This window comes from Nelusetta ayraudi, unplaced genomic scaffold (assembly GCF_046127955.1).
Source record: "Nelusetta ayraudi isolate G7.1 ecotype Tasmania unplaced genomic scaffold, CSIRO-AGI_Nayr_v1 ptg000053l, whole genome shotgun sequence".
NCBI lineage: Eukaryota > Metazoa > Chordata > Actinopteri > Tetraodontiformes > Monacanthidae > Nelusetta > Nelusetta ayraudi.
In genome coordinates, this window is record NW_027466103.1 from 6,080,269 (window position 1) to 6,105,208 (window position 24,940).

Consider the following 24,940-nt stretch of genomic DNA (forward strand, 5'->3'; position numbering starts at 1 on the left):
ATTTGTTTACAGTGGGAAATGGTTTAGCCTAAGCTCATAAAAAGTGCATTTTATTTGCCGAGTATAAACTATAGCACTCTGCACACATAGACGAGCCAAAGCAACAGACCGACTGGGATTCACGCTCTCTCCTTGTCTGTGCACGGCAGTGGGGACTATATGACAACAGATGTGTTTGAGTCTGGACTGAGTCTCGTTGAATATTTGCTGGTGTCTTAAAAGAGATCAGTCCCACATGAAAGAATCCACACTTGGCTCCAAGTTGAAAGGCTGGGCCGCGGACCCAGAGGGGGCAAGGCCCGATGGCAGGTGGCCTGTCGCCCTTCTTCTCACACAACCCAAACAGTCCCAAAACCCCTGCTTTGGTTACACCACACATGCAGCTCTGGATATGTTCCAGCTGGTGGCACAGTTTGTCTTGTGCACAAGAAGCCAGGAACACGCACATAGGGACAACCGTGCTGTTGAGGATGGATGTCAGCGTTTGCCAGGGAATGAGGTCATACACCAAAAAAACTTTAATAAACCCTGCTACCAGATTTTTTTTGTTTTTGTTTCATTTTGTTTTGTTCAAGAAGTACAAGACAACATGGACAAAACAAAAATGTGTGATAAAATAATTTGCAGTGGATTGGCGCTGGCCAGTGGCCACAATGATGAACTTGTGAAAAGGTTCAAAATGTTAGTGTTGGTTGTTCTGATAACCAAACACACAAAAAAAAACTTAATAAAACTGAGCACACAATATAACACATTTCCTTATGTAAAGTTAAAAAAAGGTATTAGCTTACCCCAGACTTTCTTACTTAAAACATTTCCGGTACAAACTTGTCACGCCACATACGAGGAATCTGTGTACATGTTGCATTGTTTTCTAAAGTGATTCTGTTGTTTGCTTAAGTACTGTCTTTTGTTTTCTATGATCCATGTACTGGTGACAGTTTCCCTAGTGGTCATGTACATTTGTATCAGTAGTTTTCTTTTTTTCTTTTTCTTTTTTAAAAAAAAAATATATATATATTTATAGCCAAGAAACTATGAAACAGAAACTTCATAAAATATTAACCTTAAGCCCCCTAATGTTGTGGTAAATGGAAAGGGCTTCGCCAAATCCTGTAAATATTACAAAAATCTTTTTCCGTCGTCCCATTAGTCCATTAGTGAACGGCGACTTACCTCAACTTCCGGGTGGATCAGCAGGCGGAAATGCATGCGTGGACATCAGCAGTTTCCGTCACTGCTAATAGTTAATAACCCACGAAGGTGTAAATAGTACACTGAGAATAAGAACGTTTTCTTGTTTCCCGCTAGTGTGTACCGATACTTTTAGTGACTAGTCTATCTAGTACAACTAGCTAAAGTTGGGCGTCTAACGCTCGAATTGCAAACATGAAATAAAAGCCTCTGAAAAGGTGTTTTCATTCGCTCTTTTCGGGGGTCTTCACGTCAACTGATATTAACCACGACACCAACAGATGCGGGATCACATGGGACACCAGGAAGCAGGGTTGAACTTGTTTGCACTCTGCTTTCACACCACTAGATGTCGCCCAACGACACAGATTGAACGTTGAACTGACTGGAAGGTATGCGGCGAAGCGTTAGAAGAAAAGCAGTTTCTAATGGACAGAAGAAAGGATGACGAGACATGGAGTTCAGATTGAGCATACACTGAGGTGTTTAATAAAGTTGACAGTTCTTACTGTTTGGGACTTCACAGAACAAATTCTATGTAAGAGTTGATTTTTTTTTTTTAAACTTCATTTTATACAGAATGAGAGAGAGAGAAAGAGAGAGAGAAAGAGAAAGAGAACCTAAATTACACATTAAAAGCCAATATTTGTACTTTTGTGAAGAATACAAATTTTGTACAACAATATCTAGCATAGTATCTTAATTGTTTAATAAAAAGTTCACTTGAATATTTATTGTATGATAAAAATAAAATTACACATTCAAGGGAAATAAAATGTCGATTAACTTAAAATCGCTTCTTCTTCTGAAACAAATAACTTCATTGTTGGCAACAAAGTCCAGCTTGTGCCGCCAAACGGTTTAAGGGTTTAAACCGAAAAAACAGCTTCTTGAGTTAAGTGAACTATCAACTACAAACACTTACCAAACGTAGTTCTGTTTATAAAAGCCATGAAGCAAAGCGGTGTACTCTTACACAGCAAAGTGAAGAAAAGTCCTCTACAAAGTTTCATTGATAACGCCTTCCATTTCACATTCATTAGTTGTGCACAATTTGGACATGGACCAGGAGAGCAAAGTGTATCACGGTGCATTCACGGTGCATTCCATAGCGTGGGTCTTCTGGGAGGGGAGTCAAGTCTGCTCCACTTTACTTAGGTGATATCTCCATTGTTTTTCAAAGCAAGAGGAACACAACCGCAGAACCTTTCTTTGGGATAAGGCATTTTCCTATCTGTGCATATACTGTCAAGAGAGAAACTACAAAATTCCCTGATACGTAATCAAGTGCTAAAGTATGTGCCCAACTACGAGGTGGTGCCGCCAATACCGGCTGACAATTTTTGTAGTTGTTTATTTATTATTGCTATTTTTCACCAGCTGTGTTCGACTGGATGACTATATGTTATAAAAAGTGTGTCTGTCAGTGTGTGTGATCATGGATAGGGAGGGGGCGGGGGAAGGGGGTTTCCAAATCAATTGATTGATAAAGATGCATCGTATGAAACTCATGATAATCCTGCAACCTACACCCTCTGGCACTTGTAGCAACGTGCTAACAGTCAGATCTCAGCTACTCTTCCTTTTCTCTGGTTTTCCTTCTTAAAAGTGATCTGTTATGACATCATAGCCTATGAAAGGATGCTGCGTTGATAAAAAAAAAAAAAAAAGAAAGAAAAAATAATAGAGATTGAAACAATGGAGAGCAGAGACCCGCGTCTGGACGCACGAGACGTGGCAGCACGGAGAATGCAGCGTGATGCCCTTTTTTCTCTCACAAAGCAAACTCGTCGTACAAATGTGTGCAATCCAGCAGTGAGATTGAAGTCAATGACATTTTGCAGTTGGTGGTGTTTGTCATGATTTAGCTGCTGATTCGTATCTCTTTTTTTTTTTCCTCCCACCTCCCCCCTTCTTTTATGATGACGGTAAAGAAAACGAGTCACAGCCACTGCTTCCCCCTCTCGTCACCTGACGGTCAGACCTTCCTCAGGTTCCTCAGCACTATCGTACGCTTCATGTTGACCTGCACAGGTGCACAAATGGGATCCAATCAAAGCGCATCCTGGGACACAAGTCGGGGTGAGGATTCAAGTAGAGCGAGATATTTACAAAGACGCGTGGGCGCGCGCCACGGTCCGCTGCTGTGTTTTACGGTCACATTAGTCGGCCTTGGGCTTTCACTGTGCAAACCCAACAACAGCATCGTGGGAAGGGCTTGTGGGACAGCGTATCTTTCAGTGGGGCCTCACGCGAGCACAATCGATGGTTCCTCAGAGTGGGGCTGGGACCTTGGCGTTTGAATGCTGGCAGTGTGTTCAGCAGCAGCTGGTATACAGCTAACACGGGCTTAAAATAGAAGAGCACAATTCCCATTTCCCTTACCCTCGTCATCATCCTTCACCAAGTATGAATTAAGGGGAACTTCCAGCTCGCGGCTCTGTTATGACACTATCTTCAGGACAAACACACACCACTAATAGAGAAAGAACAAATTAGGCGGCCAGGGGAGAAAAAAAAATACATGGTAGGTTAATGTTGGCTTGTATATGTGAACCAATTGAGAGGAGATTACAGTGAAATTAACAAAATAGCAACTATTAACCAGTGACTGATCTACTTCTCAAGGGTCTACTCTTGTAAACTTGGCTGTAATCCACAAAAATATAGTTTTCTCGAAAAAGACCAACAAAAAAAAACGGGGGTCGTACAGAGCATTCAGCATGTACACACACCCGTGTGATATATATATATATATAGATAGATATATATCTTAAAGTCATTATTTACACAGAAAGAAACCGAACACGTTTGGCTCAAATTTTCTTTTTTTCAATTATACAAACAGAACAGCGTACGTTCATGGCTTTAGATATCGACCCAGGATCTGGCTTTGACGTGACTTTACACTGTTCGCAATACAGCACAATAAAAAATAAAACTATGACGTTGAGAAACCGCGCCTTTTTGAGTGAGCTGTTAGGAAAAAACTGCAGCAACTGTACAAAATAAACGAGACGAGAAAGAACCGCTTTGGCTTATATTACTGATGAGCTGTTACACAAACGTGACCGTGTGGAGTTTGTCACCAGTTCAAGTGGACAGCTTCGAATGACCTTAATTCATCCACCCAAATCTTTGAAATGACAAGAAAAGGTTAAGATGTCGTTATTGCAATAAATTCTTGTTGATGTTGTATGGGTTTTATTTTCATTTTATTTCAAATTTTCTGCAGTCTCAGCTGTTGCAATTGTTTCTTAAATAGCATGTCAATTAATCCATGTTTTGGGCGTCTCCTTGTGATGGCAAATGATGTTTTTAGAGGAGGCCACTGTCCTGTGTGGTCGCGTGGCATGACTCTAACGTCAAGTGCAGTGAACAACATATACACGGGTCAGAAGCCTGAGAGCAGCCGGCGACCTTCTCCGATTGTTTGCGACTTGCAAAGCACGACAGCAACACAAGCAACTACATGTAAGTGTCTGACAAGACCAGTGACTACGATAGCCTAGCGCCTACAGTTCCACCATTCTCTTCTCCCACCTGCCAAGGCTGTCTGAATTGCATCAAGTACCTGGTACCACCTGCTTGTGCATAAGTTTCACTCCAGCTAGCCGAGGTTCACCTCCTCTCATCTTTCCACATCCGTCTGAGTCTTATTTTTTTTTACTTTAGATATGTCCTGACGTGTCTCGTAACAATTTTCCACTGAGACTCAAACACAAAAAAAAAAAAAAAAAAAATCAAAATGGAGTTGAATAATAGCATCATAATGATAGCGCTAAGGACCCTTGTTTCATTTTCTTATTTTCTCCTCTTTTTTTCTCCACGTCTCACCCCTCCCCCTCTCTGACTGGCTGGTGACTGGAGGCCCGGCTGGGGATCTTTATGTCACCCACGTGTCCATGCGCAGGCGCTTGACCGAGGGGCTCTCCCTGTCCTCCGAGCCAGCAGGGGGCCTCCCCAGTCCCAGTGGGGAGTGGAAGTCCGGCCGGTGGTCCTCGCGGTCGCTGCCGTCGTACGAGCTGCAGGAGGAGCTGAGGCTGTCGGCGGGCGAGCGTCCCAGGGCCTCCTGCCGGCTGGAGCCTTGCTGCGGCTGCTGGGGGGGGAAGCCGGAGGGGGTGACGCGCTCCCGCGGCGGCGAGTTGGGCTCGGACTTGATGTTTATGTTGTGGCTGGTGTTGATCGAGAGGTTGGAGCTCTGAGGTAGGTGACCTCCGCCCCTGCAGGGACGACAGAGACAGTGTTTTTGCAATACACGAGGCAACAAGGGGAGTAGCAAGTGTGTGTGTGTGTGTGTGTGTGTGTGTGTGTGTGTGTGTGTGTGTGCGTGTGTGTGGTCGGGGGTAAAAAAAAAAAAAAGGAAAAGCGAGAACATGTAGATTTGTGATTCAGCGTGATATCAAAGAGCGCAGTGGGTGTTGCTTTCATGTGAGGGCGTCTGGAGAGTGTGCCTTTGTTTGAAAGTGTGTTACTCACACCAAAGAATTAAGAGCTGCCTGGCCAAGCTGATGCTGTTGCCATGCCGACATGGAGCCCAGCGAGAGCCCGGGAGAGCTGAAGCCCTGTAGGGATGAGATCTCTGCGCTGCTCAGGGAGAACTCTGCCAAAAGACGACACGGCCACACACTGTGAGAGCTCACATTTCAGCTGCTGCGTCGACGTGACCGAAGGAAACGACGGCCGACAGCGAAAAGAGTCTCGCCGAGGCGGCACTCACCAGCAGGGTTGTAGGTGGTGGGCATGCCTGAGTACATCAGGCCCTGTGGGGGTAAGCTGGGAGTGGTGACAGACACGACTGGTGTGGCCAGAGGCTGGGTGGACTGGGAGCTGCTTATCCTCTGGGTGTTCTGCAACACATAGAGAAGCACATTGAAAGTAAAACACACCATGCTTCTAAAGACGTTTAAAATAATTTTTGGAGTGATATTTTTAAATGTGTTGCTTTTACATTCTTAATCTAATACTTGTGTTCACAAGGCGTATTTCAATTTTTTTTTTAGTTTGGTTGTAAGAATAAAAAATACCACTAGGGGGAGGTACAACTTCATGTGATTCAACACTTCCGATTTGGTTTGTCATTATTTTATTTAAACTAATTTTTGAAGGGGAAAATAATGATAAAACGATAAGAATAATAAAAAAAGGGCATAATAATGAAAGTTCTTTTTCTAAGTTCCTGCTGATAACTGTTAAGATTTGGTTCACTGACAAAAAAGAATATCATCATTAAACTAAAAAATAACATCTTAAATCTACATCAGACATTTTTGTTTAAAAGTAAGTTGTTGATATTTTTACAATTACAATAAGAAAAGTGTTTTTCATTACTTTAAAGATGCAATTTGGCAAATGCAGTCAGTGGACCAACCACAATGAGTTTACATGCAAGTGCACAGCAAATTATTACCGGCTTATGCGGCTCTCTCTCTCTACTCACTGTTTGTTTATTAGTTAGTTAGTAATGAAAAACAACATGGTTATATAAGACACTGCAGGCAACGGATACCAGTGATAAACAGCAGTAATTCAAGGTGCCACACAGCCAAAGTCCGAGCAGTGTCTCATGTATTTCAAATGAAATACCTAATCTGAACTGAGGGGGAGCTATAGAGCGCGTTTCAATTCTAAGAGTGCTGAACAGAGAGCTCGAGTGACTTCTAACGTGGGGAGTACACACAAGAAAACCACCCTAGTATGGTGTGGTCGTAAAAACTAAGCTAGACACATACAGAGAGAGAGAGGGAGGGGGGGGGGACACGTGCACTCACAGAAAACGGCACTAATCAAAAGCAGACAGCTCAGAACAATACTTCAACAAATCATCAGAATGTAATGTAACCAACAGCTGCCAGCAGTTACATTTGAGGCAGCATTGCATCATAATCCAGTTGATGGCTTCCTTGTATTGTTCCAACACTCTCCGGCCAGATGACTTCATCCAACCTGACTAACTCACACCGTGATGTCATTTGAAGTGATGTAATCTTCTCTTCCTCAGAAAAAAATAGCAATTATTTATAATTTCACCCACTAAACACCTCTGTCGACGTTTAAAACCCACTGTCAATAATATGACCACTAAAGCAGTGGTGATTCTAATTCTAATTCTAATAATAATAACGATAGTAAAAATCTGGGCCCATCTTTCACTCTCTTCCTCTCCTTCCAGGTGATACATGACTAATGCACGGACGTGTTGGAAGCCGATCTCAACAGGCCAAAAAAACCCTCAAAAAACATGCAGTGACAAAACATTTATTGATTGATGAACACTGTCAGCAGTTGTGAGAGCCGACGTCCTACTCAGGCGCTGTCTTTAGTGTAGCGTGCGCGACTACCAGACGTGTGTTCGCATCTCAGCCACTTTCAGGCATTTTAGTCCAAACTCACCAAATCCATTTCCTCCTCCTCCGACTGCCCTCAACAGAAGAGAAGAAGAGATTTACAAAGTTACAAAGAGGTGACTGGCAACCTGCTCTGGTTGCTCAGGCTGCGCTGTCACGTCTAGATTCAACAACAAAGACGCACAATCGGATCTCGAGTGGCGTGACTTCCTCCTACAGTCCTAAAACACACTTTACTTGCACTGCCTGTGAGCCTGAGTGCTACTACTGGAATGTCTTTCTCTCGCTGCCAAATCAAAATCAACCGGCTTTTAAAAATGTATGAATGAACGTCCGACGCTGTACTTGGTCTTTTTATGTGGTGTGATGGTAAATGTGGTTGGCATGCAGGTTTCCTTGTACCTCTAATTCTCATTGTGACATCGGAATTCTCTCGTAAACACCAGAAATTATATATTTTTTCTTCTCCCACGACAAATAAGACAGGATAGACTTTGCGATGAGGCAAAAAAATGAAACCTCATCTTCCGACATTTTTATGCAGCGCGCCGTCGCACAGAGCAGCAGCCGGTGCGACCGGGGCATGGCCGTCTTAAATACCTGCACTCGATCAATGGCGGCAGGAAGACACGACAAGGGCGACAAGATATTATCTGGCTCACACCCCGGGTCCCTGATTAAGTCTTCATCTACACTCTGTCACACTGAGATGTGATTAATTTAATACCATTATGGCCTAATGACAGGTTATCTGCAGACCTGCCACAGTCGGCGCCCTGCTCGGCCTCGGACTGAGCAGGAAACCGTCCTCCGGTTGTTGCTCCGCCCCTTTGAGACACTCTTTGGTTTTGTTTTTCAGTTTCTTGTTGTATTTTAGTCACTTTAAGGTCCAGTGTGTAAAATTTGGCTTGATTTATGATTTTTATCTTGGTAAAAAGTTTAACATACTGCCCATAAATGAATGAATAAAAAGTGTTAAGTGGGAAAGTCAGCTTGTGGTCCAGACTGCTTTTACAGCACATTTGAGTTAGCGATGACCTTTCCTTTTCAGCACAACGAACCGACGGCGAGCTCCAGGAGCTTCGCCCCGTGTGCCAGCTCCCTTGATTTGGGGCCGTCTGAAGATCTGAGGTGTGCTCAAGACACGGCCGGAGCTCAGCAAATGACTTCCCGGCCTTGCTTTGATCAGACAAGGTGGCGCTAACGCCGAGGGCGGACGCCCAGTTCTGCAACCAACGCCTCGGAACGAAGAAGGCGAGCGAAGCCCACTTTGAAAGGGTCTTTTGGTGCTGATGTTTCCTGTTGGCAGCAGCTCCACACTCACCAGTGGGGGCATCATCCCCTTGCTGGATGGAGGGATGACCACCCGCAGGTCTGGCTTGCGGCCGCCCATTCCCATGCTCCCTCCAGGGGGCGGCGGCGACTTGGTGGGCATGACTTTGCCCAGGCCGTTGCCGCTGGGTGTGCTGAGGACGCCCGGGGAGCCCCTGGGGTTGACGAAGCCGTTTCCTGCAGAGGTGCGACAACCACAGAAAGACATCAGCGAGCCGCCCGCCGTGACCGACGACACCCCCCCACACACACACACACACAGACACCACCGCCACGCACGGCGCTAAGCGATTCCAACCCTCTGGGAAGTTTTAATAGGCTGGGATAATTATCCTGCACATTTACAAAAATAAAATGTCCATTTCAAAATTGATGAGCCTTTTATTTTTTACTGTGAGTGATTGGATGCAAGTCAGTTTGCCTTGCATCTTGGGATTGAGCAGCGGTTCGCTGACAAATGTACCGTGTCTGTTTAAAAGGAATAGCTGCAGCTATTACGGCTTTTTGTTCAAAAAAAAAAAAAAAAAGAAACGAAAAGAAGAGGAAGAAGAAAAAGATTGAAGTTGTTTTCCAACAAACAACGGTAAAGTTCTCGACACTCCCTTTCAACATTCACACCTTAATGCGCACCGTCATTAGTCATTTCCTTATTTTGCAGAGCGAGAGTGTGACTCCCCACCAACATACATGAGAAACTCCCACCTGCGCTGATGCACCGCAGCAGAAATGAGGCCGTGCACGACGGTGAATACCATGGCTGCTTGTGGACAGAGCAGTTTAATAGAAGGTGATTAATAGTTTTTACAGCCTTGTTTAAATGTCACAGGCCCACGCTGACGCTCAGTGAGACATACAACCTGAGCGGCGTCTATGTGAACGTTCCCATTTCTTTCAAGGTGACTGTGGCGTGTTCTTGCAATCTCAACAACAACTGCAGCAGCAGCTCGGCAACATTATCGATCCGACCGCAACTCGTCATCAGCTCACTTCTTTGAAGGTTGCTCGTCCTGCTTGACGGTGTTTGTGCTGCTGCTTGTGTGAACTGATGCGGTCTGCTGAATTAAACTGAAGCCAAATGAAAGGTAAGAAAAAGTGCACATCTTATTCAGCTGGGCTGGCGTTCATGTTTTTCTTTGCAAAATAATTACACAAGCCGTAATGATTCAACAATGTGCACGAGGGCCAAAGATTTCGCGTGCACTTGGATTTTGGGAACAATTTCAGAGTGCTGTTAAAATGCACTATAACATTTACAGTTATTTGACCTCCTCTAAACTTTTGAATGCACATGTGCAGCTGTTGAGTGTTTCAGTGTTTATTGAATTACATACTGTAGTCTGACAAGTCGATTAACCCCAAAAATCACAAACACAAGTGTCTGGTCCATGAATGGTGACCACCAAGTGTTCTGGTTGAAGGTCAGTTTGTATTTAAAACTTTGTTTTCAATTGTTTGTTTAAGCAGAAGAAATAATCACCGCATGCCTATATTTAAATAAGCTATTGCCTAAAAAAAAACAATGTTTCTTTCTTAAATTTCAACCGAAAGCTGAATATCTCTCAGTTACTTGTGAGTTGTGTGCGTACTATCATGAAAATGAACACGCGCTGAGATAAAAAAAAATAAAAAATAAAAAATAGAAATTTCGCCCCAAACCTACAAGTGTTACTTGTTGGTTTACATGTCGAAGCCCAACAAACAAGGGGAAGACGGAATGAATTGTATCAGTGGCAGGCCATCGACAGATCAACTAACACTTCAACAAGTTGCCGACATCGCCATTGTGTTTGCCGTATTCCAGCGAAACACAAAGTGTACGCACAATACGCAGGCTCTTGCTTTGGGAACATAATGGAACAATAGGCCCTCCGACTGCAGATAAGGACGGCGACAATTCACGGTCAAATAAACAGTTATGATGCCGACAATAGTATCACGCAGCTGAATCAACAGTATATTCAAGTAGCCATCGCCGTGGGCTCAGGACTTTGATCGCACGAGACTCGGCCGCTGCCAGAAAACAATGTTTACAGAATTAGTAGAGTAAATGTCCACAGCCCTAAAAATAGCAAACCTGATTAAAAGCACTGAAGATGTCATTGAGCTGGAATTGGACACAAGTGCAAATACAATTTCATGTAAAACGGGAGGCAAAAAAAACAAACAAAAAACAGCAAACGGCAGGCCAAGAGCTTTCTGATTACAATCAGCGAGCTGTGAAAGCTGCCGTCGGCAAAGAAAAGCAACCTCTCTCTAGAACACAGGCAGTGCAGCAACGTCTCAGCCACGTTTCTAATCCAGAATCTGGAAACTGCAACTTATTTGTGATGAACAAGATGAGCATAGAGATTGTTTTTATTTTTCTGAAACTATTTGGTGTTTAAAAAAAAGAAGAAGAAGAAAGGGTGTAAAAATGGTAAAAGCCACAATTATCATGATTTGAAATGATACTGAAATAAATAAATAAAAAAATTACACTTGCAAATTAATATTAACCGATTTCAAGTTTGACAATAACTTCATATCATTTGAGTGGAAATGATGTGCTTCCCCTCAGTAGGCACAAGACTCATCTCCCAAAAAAAGTGCAGCTCACTCCATCTCCTGCTCCAATGAATGGGAACAATGCCCTCTTTTTGAAATGGTAATACTGTTTATAGGAACTGCACTGTGTTATGTGACACAATCCGACACAACGTCAGTCAGAGCCATCGCATCACTCTGAACCAAAAACGCAGTCACTGACTGTTGGTGGTAATTGTTGACTTGGGTTCATCTTATTATCTTCATGATCGAGTGAAGATCAACACCAGCCAACTACGCAGCCGTTATGACGACTCGGTCTGCTATGAGCACGAACAACATGTCACCTGTAGTGCAATAGCACGAAGCAAGTCAAAAACTGCAGGTGGAGAATTTTTCAGCAAGTACCGTATTTCAATAAAGATTTTTTTTTTTTTTTCCCCGGATGTCAGACATGTTTGCACACGTCTTTATTGGCTTCCTCTTGTCAATAAATCCTTCCTGGCTCAAACCTTTGCCAGTCGAGAGGTGCCTGGTTTCACTGCGTGGCCCTGAATTATGTACAAAAGCAAGGAAGGCGCATTACATAAGACTGGTGTGTTTACAAAATGAAATATTAAGCTTTCATTTGAAGTTTGGAGGGCAGAAAAACCCAGCGAGTTTTATTGTCCACGGCCCACGTGTGCCAGGTTCAGACCAAACGACGAGAACCAAGACCTGCCAGAGACTCCTGGGCACTGAGGCCGAGCGCAATTAGAGGGCGGGTCCAAAATACATGGCATTTAAAAAAAAAAAGTTAATTATAGTTGGGAGACTTGTCACAGCGTGGAGCCCATCATCACTTTCAAACTTGATTTACTTTCAATTAAAAAAAGCGATTTCAGACAGTACAGTAACGCCTTCGCCGCTGCACCATCAAGGTCCCATTGAATGAATAATTCACTTTACAAATGTTTCTAACACAGGAAGACGTGTCTGTTCCGCTGGCAAGCTCCCTGCAATGAAGAAAAAAACATCTGTTGCTTCTTGTTGCTCGCTCCACTTTTCAGAAAAATGGGTGTTAAATCGCTCTGTTCTGGAAATGAGAGCCTTGTGATGTCACAGCAGACGCTAAAGACAGTCTTCAGCACGGCGTCTACAGCATGTTCTGGATAATTAATTGTGCGTGGCGGAAACAGGTGGATTGTGGGACCTTGAAAAAGAAAAGAAAACAACAACTGAACTGAAAGTTTCCGCGCTTCGCAGTTTGATGTGTTTGCTTTCACAATTAGCAAACTCACGCTCGCTGGGTCGCAGTCAAACTCAGGGACTCCCACTATTACTGTTAAATAAAGGTGTTTCTATCAATGAGTGAAGGTTTCACGCGGCTGCATCTTCAATCCGGCCGCTCGCTGACAGGCTTCGGCTGCGGTCAGAGCTGATACTCGCCAAGAATCAGGACTATGTCAGGAACGGTCATCTGACAGCAGGGGCCCGGAGAGGCTTCTCCTCCCCGCGGCCTCCGCCTGCAAAAACAACAGCTGCAGCACCCAGAGACAGTGACGCCCCTGGCAGAGGACCTCACCCCAACCCTGGTACCACACCCTGCTCTGGAAACACACCCAGCATTCCTGCTCGCAGCCACTCCGACTGCCAACCACGGCAACCGCGGCGAGTCACGCCAGAGCGAGCAAAAAGAAAAAGTTATCAAACATCTATTTTATTTTTTCCAAGTCGTACATCACGAGGCGCTAAACCACATCTAAGAGTTTTGCGGCGTAACGCACCTCGTCAGAAACGCTACACGGAGCCGAGCTCCACCTGCCGCTGCCTCTCACGCAGCACATTGACAGGCAGTCCGGTCATTGTGTACTCGAGGACTTAGTGGGATGTCACGGCCCGAATACCTACAGGGGTTATGGCGCTCCAGGCATCTTGGTGGCCTTCTTCGGCCTTATAAGGCCCGCCAGAGCGGCGGGGGGTTGGGGTGGTGGACAGATGCACCTGTCAGTAAAGGGTAGGGGACGGGAGGAGGGAGGTCTACGGATGGAGGAAAAGGAGCCCTTTAGCTACCTGGCTAAAAAGTTGGTTAATTCAAGCAAAACGCTGTCATCCATTTTAAAATCCAGTTTATAATATTTGGCTTGATTTAGGATTTTTATATTGGTAAAAGCTTAATATACAAAATAAGAAAAATAATCGAGACAATCGAGTTCGCCTGAGAACGCGTTTCGTAATTCGGGGGCCTGCTCGTCTCTTCACATAAACCAACGAAGAAGAAGGTGGACGTGGTTTCCAGATTTGGGTGCGCAGGCCACCGCAGCTCACTGGCAAGCTCAGGAGAGGGAAGGTACGTGCGCTGCAATCTAGAATGTAACCACTTGATGTCGCTGTTTCTTCTTCAAAATCTCCCAACATTACACACTTAACCTTTAACGAGCAGCAACAAACACTTCCTCTGTCAAAGAGGGCGCTACACACAGTGAAATTACACAGGGAGGAGCTCCATCAGCCGAGGACTGTGACTATTGTCTCGAACCAGCCACAGATGGACACGCAAGCCATCCAGCTCGCATGCTAAGCAGGAGGCCTATTGGGCAAAGCTACACAGAGCTAATGAATCTCTCCGGGAGGACTTACCCGCTGGGCTGGAGCCCACACCACTTGGCAACGAAAGGTCTGTGGTATCCAGCATGCCACCTAATGAGATGCACAGAGTGATATGATTAACCATCTGCATCCGTCGGCGGGCTAGCGGAACGCACCGCGCCGGAAGACGCGGACCCGTCGTGTCGACGGCCGGGGTTCAAAAAGCTCTGGCCAGCGTCCTCATGCTGGGGGATTTGTCCACATACGATCAAAAGGAGCCCATATCAAGCCGAGAGCCGCTAATCGTTTGTTACGTTCGGAGGTATGGAGGCGGGACATGCAGCGTATTGTGAAGACACAGCAGCACCCAGCATGCAGTTATTAATTGTCTCGGAAAAACAGGTTTCTAGCGGAGGCTCTATCCACCGTGTGAAGTCTCGGCCAGGCTTTGCGTTCAAAAAGGTCCACCTGAATTAAAAGCACGCCATGCTGGTATTCCTCACGGACAGTAACGAGTCTCGAGCCTTTTAAAACACACTCTACCAAAAGGAACGGCTGTAAAGCGGTGTAAAGGAAATGAAAATGGAGTGCTCCCACTAAGTGATCACAATGAAGAGACAAACAGACGTTTGAAATCAACCGCAACACAAACGGGAAGGTGATAGCCAGTTTTGACATGTGGTCAAAGTTGAATGAGGTATTTCACACCTCGCTGCCTATCACTCGTGCAGCAAACCTGAATCTTGCAAAAGCCACCCTGGTTGAGTCATTTCGGGTCTTACAAGCACAAGTCAGGAGTGACTTCATCTTTCCACCATGCAGATCCAGTGAAAGGTGTTATAATAATATTTTTAAGTGTGGCAAAGAAATATGCAAAAACACCACTCCAAGGGTCTTCAAGGAGTAGTAGCTTTAATCCTTGTTGAACGACACTTGTAATTTATAGCAGAAAATAGCCAAAATGCAAAAGAAATATGCATATTGGGACCAGTATTAGCAAAACCAGTTGAAGTAAGATAAACTAGCTGGTACTACGAAAACATTTCAACCAGTTGGATAGACAACACCTCCAAACCTCCTCCAATTAATTGGGGGTGCAGGGACGATGAATTCACTGATTGCTTGATTACTCCAAGTTAGCCAGCAGCAGCAGCCAAGCCTGTCGATGCTACAGCACACCAAAACCACACACTGCACTTTTTCTCGTCAGGCAATTTGCAAAGTCTAGCTGAAGTCAGAGTCGATCATTTAGCCAGGTTGCCATTTCAAACTTGAGCAAAACATGGGCGACATTCAGGCACATTAAGCTATTGGAAGGAGCACAGCGGTGGGTGTTCTAGATTCAGAGACCACTTCCATTGCAGCGACCAACTCCCTGACATCGAACTGTCGCGTTTTTGCACAGCTTATCTTGCTTTTTCTTGCTCTCTGGCTTTTTTTAATCTCTTGCTTTGAGATTTGCAATTTCCCACTTCTGACCACACACATTGCACAATTGTTTTCTCAGGTTTTTTCTTCATCTGAAATAGCAATGATGTGAATGTAAAAATGTTTTTCGTGAAAGTGATGGGTTTTTGCCCAACTGCTGTTTTTTTTTTTCTTTTGCAATTTTGACTTGCAGAATTATCATATTAATACAAATGTTAATGGAAACACACTATTTCCATTGACTGACGGTCGATGACAAAATTAGATAAAATGGCTGTACAGTACACAAAAGTGTTTCTGCTTTGTATCTTAAATGTAAGCACAGTTCAGGTCAAAAAAAAGTTTAGTGCTTTCAGTGTTTCTCCTCCCCTGTCAACCTCAGGCTTCACACTCAGCACGTTTAGTGTTGCTGGTCGCCTGCAAGGCATATCGCCCTGAGTGAGTTGTAAAGCAGATCATAAAGCCAGAAATCTTGTTAATTAAAAAAAAAAAGAAGATGCAGTTCACCCAAAACTGCCATTTTGGGATTCATGTAACAATTCTAAAGACAAATTCCAAACAGTTCCATTACTAGCAAGATGATTTACATGCTACTTAAACATTCCATAAAAGTTCCACAAGAGCAGGGCTCCAGAACAAGTGGACATTTTGGGCAACAAAAAAAAAGCAAAACAAATAAGCAATGGTTTTTAATAAGACAATTTGTAGACACACTGTACTCTTCAGTCTTCTGTGCACCAGCGGATGGAGACAGGCTATGTTTAACTCGTGTTGTTTGTTTATCTTTCAGCATGTGGCCACCCTGCGCTTCTATTTCAGTGGCATTGGGGAAAATCAGTTTTCCCCGTGTGGTGTTACTATAGATTAGAAAATCTCACTCCACTCACTTTCGACACACCGGGTGAGTAGAAATGTGGTGAATTTTCAACTCTGGGTGAATTGCCTGGGTCGCCCCACACTAACCTGCGCTGGTGGGCCTCTGGGAGGCGCCGGCCGAGCCTAGGTTCCTGTGCAGGGAGGCGTGGGGCGGGGACAGCATCCCGCTGTCACTCAGGGAGGCGGTGGCGGCGGCCAGGGCCTGGCTGCCCAGCGTCCCTCCCGGCTGGTACATGGCATTGGGGTTGGTTACGGGCACTGCCACGTGCATGGAGAAGCTCTGCTGAGGCAGCGCCGTGGGCTACAGGAGGGAGACAGACAGAGGGGGCGCTCAAAACCAAAAATAAAATCTGACGGGTCACTGGTCAGTGTCACGGCATCATTAAGAGAGAGCGACTCTGCCACCCTGAGGGTTTGCTTTAATAGACAAATACATTGGTGTCATGTAGTCGGGCAAAGCGCAATTAAAACTGCAGTACACTAGGACATACTGCAGTCAAGCTCATACTTTACAAACTGTTTCACAGTAATGTACATTTGTTTGGTTTTTTTTACATAAAATTATGCAACTTTTTTCTCAGTTTTATCGCAAACATTTTGTAACACACAGAAAAACAACACAAAACACACAAACCACAAAAATCCAAAGACATGCATTCAGGTGAGCACTGTGGCATTGCAGCAGTCAGCACGGCGGACACACACCCCTCCTTTATTCTAACGGCACCGTGTCACATGTCTCTCGGCACAGGAGGGAGGTGGGGGTGGGGGGGTTGCTCAAAGAATCGTGACTCGCCTGCTTTTCACCTCCCAAGTGCTGACTGCGCAAAGTGTGAGTGAGGATGGCAGGTGGCGAAAGTGAGAAAGTTTCATCGCGGCGTTAACCGATCGGCCGGCCGTCATTAGTTTTGTTACGTTGATGTTGTGTCGGCAACGTCGGGGGAGGGGGGTAAAAAAAAGCAAAAAAAAAAAAAAAAAGCAAAAAAAAAAAAAGAAAGGGTGTTGAGAAAGTGCTTTCGTGATTCCGGCGTCGTAACGCTTGATAAGATCACAAAAGAGGGGGGAGACAGTGAGCGACACTGGTGCAGCGTGTCTCTAATTTCATCTTTCAGAATGACAGGTGTGACCATGTGTGATAAAACTGAGAGGAAGCAGGGTCCTCAACTGAGGAGGGGAAAAGCACTATCACAAAAAACAAGGTTTCAGAAGAAGTTGGCCTGAAGTCTGATTCTGGCAACTGCTCAACACAACACAGGAGGTGTTGATTGTGTATTTATTGTGCTTACAGATTGGAATCGATGGCTATTTTTTTTGCAGCGAGCGCGTTCTTTCTTCACCTGTTTACAGGAAATGTGATCTTATCAGGGTGTGCCGAAATATCGGTCAAGCCAAGGTAGTGACGTAACACAGAGTAAAACAAGTCCACGCCCGCTGCGCGTGTGCGTGAGTGGGTGAGGGGCAACAATAATCTAGAGCAGCTCTGGCAGAGGCCGGCAGAGGTTTCAGGGGTGGTGGAGGTCACAACAAAATAAAAAAGCGGAAGAGTTAAATCGAAAAAATAAAGAAAAAAAAAAGTAGTGAAAATCCTTTGAGCCACAAAGCCAAGCAAAGACGTTGCACTTACAGTACTTACGATTTTATGATTTCTCATCATATTATCAAACTCCTCATTAATTTTTTTATACTTTTCTTCAGTGTGAGGAGTGAGGACATATGAGGCATCGGGGTCCGGGCTATCGCAACCTCTGTGTTCTTTCTTGTTTAGCGCCTGTAGTGAACATCGACATAGAGACAGGGGATCAACACCAAACAGCAGGGGACGTGGAGGAAGTACTTACACCGCAGCGCTTGTACACTAAATCACTTTCTTCGCTTAGTTTGCCGAAATGGTCGTCCATGACGGGGCTGTGCCCGAAACAGTCCTCGGGATCGGGACTAGCACAGTCATTATGGCCTTTGTTTCTCAATTTCTGAAAAATGAAATTGCACAGTTACAAGGAGTGGAAGGCAGGATGGAGGAGGATCGGTGTCGCGTCGTCCACCTGCAAAAAAAAATAACTGAAGGGGGGGGGGGGGGGAGAAAAGCAGTGAGATCGGCTCGTCCGCTGGTTCCGCTTTGACTGGAGGAGAAGCTGCAAAGGGAAAGAAACAATTCTCCATCCTTCATCTTCACCCCCCCCCCACCTCCCACCCCTCCCCCACCGTCTCCATCCTCCCCCATCCCTCCTAACCCCAAACCCCTCCTCCACCGCAAATGTGTGTTTTGCATTTTTCATTGTATCTCCCGTTATCGCGAGCCGCCCGGCCGGCCGGAGGAGAGAGAGAGAGAGAGAAAGAGAGAGAGAGAGAGAGAGAGAGAGAGAGAGAGAGAGAGAGAGAGAGAGAGAGAGCCCAGTGTAAGGGGATCCTCTTAAGGCTGCTGCCCCCCCTCCACCCTCCATCACTCCCCAGCTTTGTGACTCAGTACGGTCGTCGCGCCCCGGGATCGTATCGAAGCCAATGCATGTGGGGAAATTAGAGGAAGAGGATGATCTTAATGTGCTCCAAGGTGCTTATTTTATCGGCTCACCAAAGCGGGGCAACGAGTGGAAGAGAGGAGCCGCTTTGTTGTTGTGTCTGCGCTCAAAAGAGATTTTTTTTTTTTCTTTTTAAACTTTGGGGGACGAAAACAGACGACTAGACCAACAAACGTGTCCTGATACCCCCCCAACTCCAACACACACACACGTACGCACACACACCACACACACATACACACACACACACATCTTCCTCCGCTCGCTCTCCTCTCTGCTCTGCGCTCCTCATTACGGCGCCGGGTGGAGCCGCTAACAAGACCCGGTGACAGCGTGTGACGGCCTGTGATATCGAGACGGCGGACATAAAAAAAAAACTAAAAAAAAACGTGATTTATGAGAAGATCTCCACCCTCCCCCACCCCCCTCACCCCTCCATCAGCGGGGCCCGACTCCGAGGGGCCCCCGGCGTGGAGGCCCGAGGTCCTCGACTCCCGCCGATGCCAGGGGTCAGAGGTCACGGCGGAGAAGAGGAGCCGACGCGCTAATGAGACCTCGCCGCTCTCAGCTCTGCGCTCTTCATCACCCGACCACGAGAGGGGGGGGCGGTGCACGTGAGAGAAACCCAAACCGTGCGAGAAGTGTGTGTTGGATGCAGCGCCTTCGGTGTGGGAACCACTTTCTTGCGTGCGGCGAGAGGTGGCGGCAGCGGTGGTGAGGGGAGGGGGAGGGGTGGGTGGCGGTGGAGGAGGGAGTGGGGGGGGGGGGGGTCGTCAGAGCTCCACAGCTGCTGCATCCTCCAAACCAGAGCTGCTCACCACACCACAACCTCAGCGCAACTTCTCTCTCTCTGAGCCTGATCCTTCGCTCGAGACGCTCCACGACCATGCTGCTCCTCCATCATACAGGGGCGGAGCTATTTGGGGGCCAGCAGTGGTATTGATGTATAGTATCATTTTATTAAAAAATATATATATCATATATATATATATATATATATATATATATTTAATCTGTATTTCTGACTTGATGATTGGCCTTGATTTTGTTCTTGATGGAAACAAGACACTAAAAGAAGAGGGCTGTGTTTCAATTACAGTTTCTTTGCAAAATAAACTTGATATTTCTAAGATTTCGACAAAGTACAAGTATGATTCGCAGGTGTTTCCATTAAATGGTACTTGATAACACAATGCGCCGCGGGTGGGTGACCAATTCAAGGTGTTTCAATCAGCAGTTTTTTATTGCAATATTTTGGTTTTATGCAATGATCTCAACCCCGTGGCGTGTGTGTGTGTGTGTGTGTGTGTGTGTGTGTGTGTGTGTGTGTGTGTGTGTGTGTGTGTGTGTGTGTGTGTGTGATGTGTCTATTCTGTTTATATGTAATTCACTGCTAGGCACTTCTGGTTGGATGCTAACTGCATTTTGTTGCTCTGTACTTGCGACATGTTCAATGACAATAAAGTTGACTCTAATCTAATCACGTCGGCCGCTACCGCTCTGTGACTGCACTCAGTCCATCTCTTTGCGAGACCTTTGAGGATCGGATGTATTTTTGCGCAGAGAAAACACAAAGAAAGAGAAAGAGCGAGAAAATGTGCAGATGCTGGCAGAGATGGGGAAGTTCAGAAAAGCATCCACAAAGCCCTCAGGAGCTCACGAGACAAAGAAGTCTCTCCGGGTAATGAACGGCTAGACCAGATGCGTTACTGCTCCGAGTGGTTGTGACATTCTTCTCATTCTAAGAAAACGCCTTGCTGGTTCATTTCCTGTTTACTGAACAGGCCCTCTTTAGTTAGGGTCCTGGAAAGGAAAAGAGAGAGAGAGAGAGAGAAGCTGGTGTTTACTGGGGGAGAAGCGGTGCACTTTCTCCGGAGCCTCGCCGCAGACCTGGCCTCCACCTGCAAATTTTGAGCTCCAAAGCCGCTCATTACCAGAACACGTCGGTCGGTCGAGTCGGGTCGGTCGAGTCGGGTCGGGGCGGGTCGGGCACGGCTGCTCTCTACTTTCACGAGGAGCCTGGCAAGGCCGAGCGGCCATTTAGGGAGGGTCGGCGGCTGCTCCATGGTGGGGGAGCGGGGAACCAGATAGCCAGAGATTAGGGCTAGACACACACACACACACACACACACACACGCACACACACACGCACCAGCAATCCTTTCCATGATACGTGACGTGACTCACTGCTCTACATATTATCTCCTGAAGCTTTTAAAGTGCATCACTGCCGCCGCCGCCGCTCGCCGGAGTTTTTTCTGCCATTCCGACGCGCACGCACAACGCAGCTCTAATTCGCTACTTAAACGACTTGGCGCGGCCCAGGCGTCCCGCGGATGCGGCCCGCGGCTCCGGGTAAACGGATCACTAAACCAGCACATGGCCAAAACAGGTGTCTCTCTTCCAAACACCTGTCAGGACCCGGCTCCCGGCGCCGGCCAATCAGAGGCGACATGGCCGTAGAAGGGGCCCGCAGGCAGCGTCCCCCGGAACGCCAACCGACCCCGGATCAACTATTGCGTGCGTGCACGTGGGGTCGGTGCCAAATGCTGCTGACGCCGCCGGGCTGTGACCTAGAAAAGGCGGAAAAATGACGAGACAATCGGGAATGACGACGCCTCTGTCGTCTTCATGAGACAACAGGAGACTTTGTTTCTAGATCGAGAGTTTGACGTTTGAATCTGCAGAACGGGGCTTCTGCAGTCGAGAGCAGAGACTTGCAGAGACTCTTCACTGGCACCGAGAGATGAGAGGGAACCAGACCAGCTGCTACTTGCTCACTAAAGTCCAGACCTGCATTGAGAGAAATTTGGCTCCGTCGACAAAAGACAAAGACGGCCGAGTGGTTGACGTCAAACCCCGACTGGACGCTATTCTGTGACCGTGCACATGCGTGCATGTGCATGCGTGCGTGTGTCAACTTTTCCTCAAACAGCAATTTCCAATGGCGGGAGGCTTTGACGGCCAAACTGGCACCAACTCGCCATTCAGACTCAAGGACTACCGTGGTGCGACTGGACTTCATTTCAGGGGCCACAGAGTCGACGGACGCAGACAAAACTGCGAACTTCAGGGAGCGACGTTGCCAAGAGCGACCTAAAGCACCAAACCCCCCGCTGTGATTGGCTCGAGCCGGCTTCGCTCCTGCGAGTCCATTCAACGCCCCCGACGGACTCGACATCAGAGTCGTGTGTGCGAAAGCGAACACACATTGGCCGGGTAGACGACGGCTCCTCCTGCCTGGCCGCCCGCCCGCCTGCTCACGGAGGAGAAAAACACCTTCCACCTGAACCTCTCCGTAACCAAGGGTAACGCCGAGCGCAGCGACCGCCTCTTCGCATCGACACACGCAGTACAAAAGGTGCGAGTGGCGCGGCAACGCTGAATAGCCCCCTAGACTTGCCGTCAACACAATCGTCAACCCACTTGTAAACCGCGCTTAAACAATTAGCATCAGCTGCTCTCCCTGATGCACGGGTGGGTCGACATCTAAACGTTGAATTTGCACTTTTTGCTGCAAAATTGAAAGAAAAAAAAGAAGAAAAAAAAAACGATTCCACGGAATAAAAATAAAACCCGACCGGGTTGCGTAAGCCACCTACATCACCTGTTTCTTGAGGAGCACTTCCAGTGAGACGTGCCCGAGCAATTTACTCGGCTGCCGCCTCGGAAAAAAGAAACAAAAAAAAAATCAAACTATTTTGCTCCGATGTTCTTCCCCTCCCCCCCTTCACCCACCTTCCTCCCCACTTCTTGTGTCCGGAGAGCTTTCTGCATTTCACTTATTCATGCTGCGCACAGTACTGTATGTGAATAGAAGGGCCGCGTGAAAGCAGGGAGATAGTGGCTGCCTCCTCCGTGATGAAAGCTGGAGTCCGGAGCGCCGGGGTGGGGGTGGGGGGTGGGGGGGTTGCTGAAGGGAAGACGAGAAAAGGCAGTTTTTTTCTATGCCCCCCCGCCACCACCACGTTGTGCCTACATCGCTGAGGCTTTTACTTGCAAGCGGCTTTGACTGTTGGGCAGACGACCACCACATGAAATGCCGTGGCGCTGCATGGGCCACAGCTCTTGTACCCACAACCCCGCCCCCACCCACCCACCTGAAAGGCGGGAAAGTCTTAAGAGGTAACCCAAGCCCCACGGGATCCAAAATGGTGGCCCATTGATTGAAAAATGTTTGGCTTCCGAGTTGCTTCCGCATTATGAGGCCCCATAGAGCATGCAGTGCAGCGTTGTCACCACACATTAGGATGCCAATCAGCCAATCAGAACGAGCCAAGAGAAAGATTTACCACAAACTGCATTTCAGATCCTTTATTTTCTAGTTGTCGTGGTTTATGCTGAAAACACTTTTTTGGGAAACATGGGATTTTTGGCTGCAGTACCTCAAGTGGCCACTGGAAAAGAATCACCATGCCGTCATATTGCCATATTGCGTGTTTATCTCGGGCCCTTCAACGACACCAAAAGCCATGTTTTGACTGGACGGGTGGCGCAGCGCCCCCCACTCACCCCTCACCCCCACCCCCACCACCTCGTTTCTAGTTGAGTCTCTTCAAGACTCGCGCCCTGCAGTGTAACGCCGCTGCGTTAGCCACGGATTGCCCACTGCTACACTAAGGCAAGGTAGCGTGCTAATCCTCATGACATAACCATTGTGCCCACGCCGTTCCACCTAATGTGCTTATCAAAGGGCTTCTTTGAGAGTGAATGCGCTAGGAAATCGGCATGGGGAGGCGGTTGATAGGAGGGCTTTTATCTAGCCGAGGAATATTTCTACCCTTATATAATATCTTAAGAGACTTTTCACTACCATCATATTTATTTTCCCCCCCACGGCGCTGTTGTCTCCGCTCCGAGCGTACAGAAAGATCTTTTTGGTTGGTATTTAGGAAGTTTTGTAGCGACCCGCCAGCTCTCCTCTTCTTTTTGCTAAGGGATAAAAAAGGCCTCTGTGATTCCCAGACACATCTTGTTTAATCTCATGACCGTAACACATCGCAGAGCAGACTGATATCAGGATATGAGGCTATGTGCATGTCCTTCCTCTGCCTCAGCTCCATTGTGCGGTATACACGGTGGACAGGAAGTGGCGCAGCAGGAGGGGATACCTGCGGGTTCTGTTGTCTACATTTTATTTTAATTTCGGTGGCTTGCGGTAGCAGGAGCGACTGAGCTGGGATCAGTTTTACCTGCAACCAGATTTTAACAAAAAGTTTCAAAATGACTAGGTTTTTTCATGAGAATAAATACACTTTATTAGTGATGGCAAACAGGAGCAAACTTGATTTTTCAAATTTTGTTGATTAGTTTGCAAGTTCACTGTAATATAAGAACATCCTGCATCTGGCAGGACAGAACGTTTTAATTTAACCCAAATTCAATTTCAGATTCAACCCAGCTCTGTGCACTGTGTCCTTCAACATGCTCAGATCATTTCTATAATGCAGGACACTACAGCGTGACCACTGAAGTCACAACTGGAGCCCAACATCATCCAGTCAAGTACATTTTGATGATGGCGAGCTGACACCATGACATCGCAAGCTGTTTGTTTCTACCTTCTGCGAGCCAGTTTTCTTTTTTTGTGTGTGAGAACAACGTATATAGAACTTATATATATAAAACCTTTTGGTTTGCACACAAGTAGGTCGTTGATTTATGATAGAATGCTCATATTTATATGAATAAAGAGTTTATAGAAATTGCAGCAACTTTCTAGTCACAAAATCTCCGTGATTCCATGAAGTCCCTGCTAAATCCCATGGAAATTTTCATGCTTGTCCTCCAGCTTGCCTTTCTGTGGCATGTTTCTAAAAATTTCCATTCCATGCCCCTTTGCAACCTAACAAAATAAGCTTTAAAAAAAAACATCCTTAGTGTGCTGCAAATGTTAACCTGCACTGGGCTGCTTTGATGGCCAATTAAATATAGCTCATCCATTTAACAAGGAAAAAAAAGGCAAGCGCCGTGCTGTGAGCGGTCCCTTTAGAGTTTTCCTCCCCGAGACTGCGGTGAATGACTGATGTGGCGAAGCTATTAGATGGTGCAGTCAGTGAGAGAGAGAGAGAGCGGCGGTCTCAATCAGCGGACGGCATATTCTCAGCAAAGACGAGAGGGAATTCAACGACAAATTGAGGATAAAGGCAAACCAAT

The 24,940-nt window shown here is 46.4% G+C and overlaps 2 protein-coding genes across 2 annotated transcripts in view; both read right to left on the minus strand.

The window, feature by feature from the left end:
* Positions 1–1,462, minus strand: part of mctp2a (multiple C2 domains, transmembrane 2a) — a 36,932-nt gene extending 35,470 nt beyond the window's left edge. The window contains exon 1 of the mRNA XM_076038019.1: positions 1,177–1,462. The gene's annotated coding sequence lies outside the window, so the exon portion shown is untranslated. The remainder of the gene's footprint in view (positions 1–1,176) is intronic.
* Positions 1,463–1,654: 192 nt separating this feature from the next.
* Positions 1,655–24,940, minus strand: part of mef2aa (myocyte enhancer factor 2aa) — a 63,048-nt gene continuing 39,762 nt past the window's right edge. The window contains exons 4-10 of the mRNA XM_076038024.1: positions 18,107–18,238; positions 16,355–16,569; positions 14,016–14,083; positions 8,866–9,050; positions 5,915–6,044; positions 5,674–5,797; positions 1,655–5,417 (exon numbers count right to left, since the gene is read on the minus strand). Of these exons, the coding sequence (XP_075894139.1) occupies positions 5,081–5,417; positions 5,674–5,797; positions 5,915–6,044; positions 8,866–9,050; positions 14,016–14,083; positions 16,355–16,569; positions 18,107–18,238 (1,191 nt within the window). The 3' untranslated portion in view covers positions 1,655–5,080. The remainder of the gene's footprint in view (positions 5,418–5,673; positions 5,798–5,914; positions 6,045–8,865; positions 9,051–14,015; positions 14,084–16,354; positions 16,570–18,106; positions 18,239–24,940) is intronic.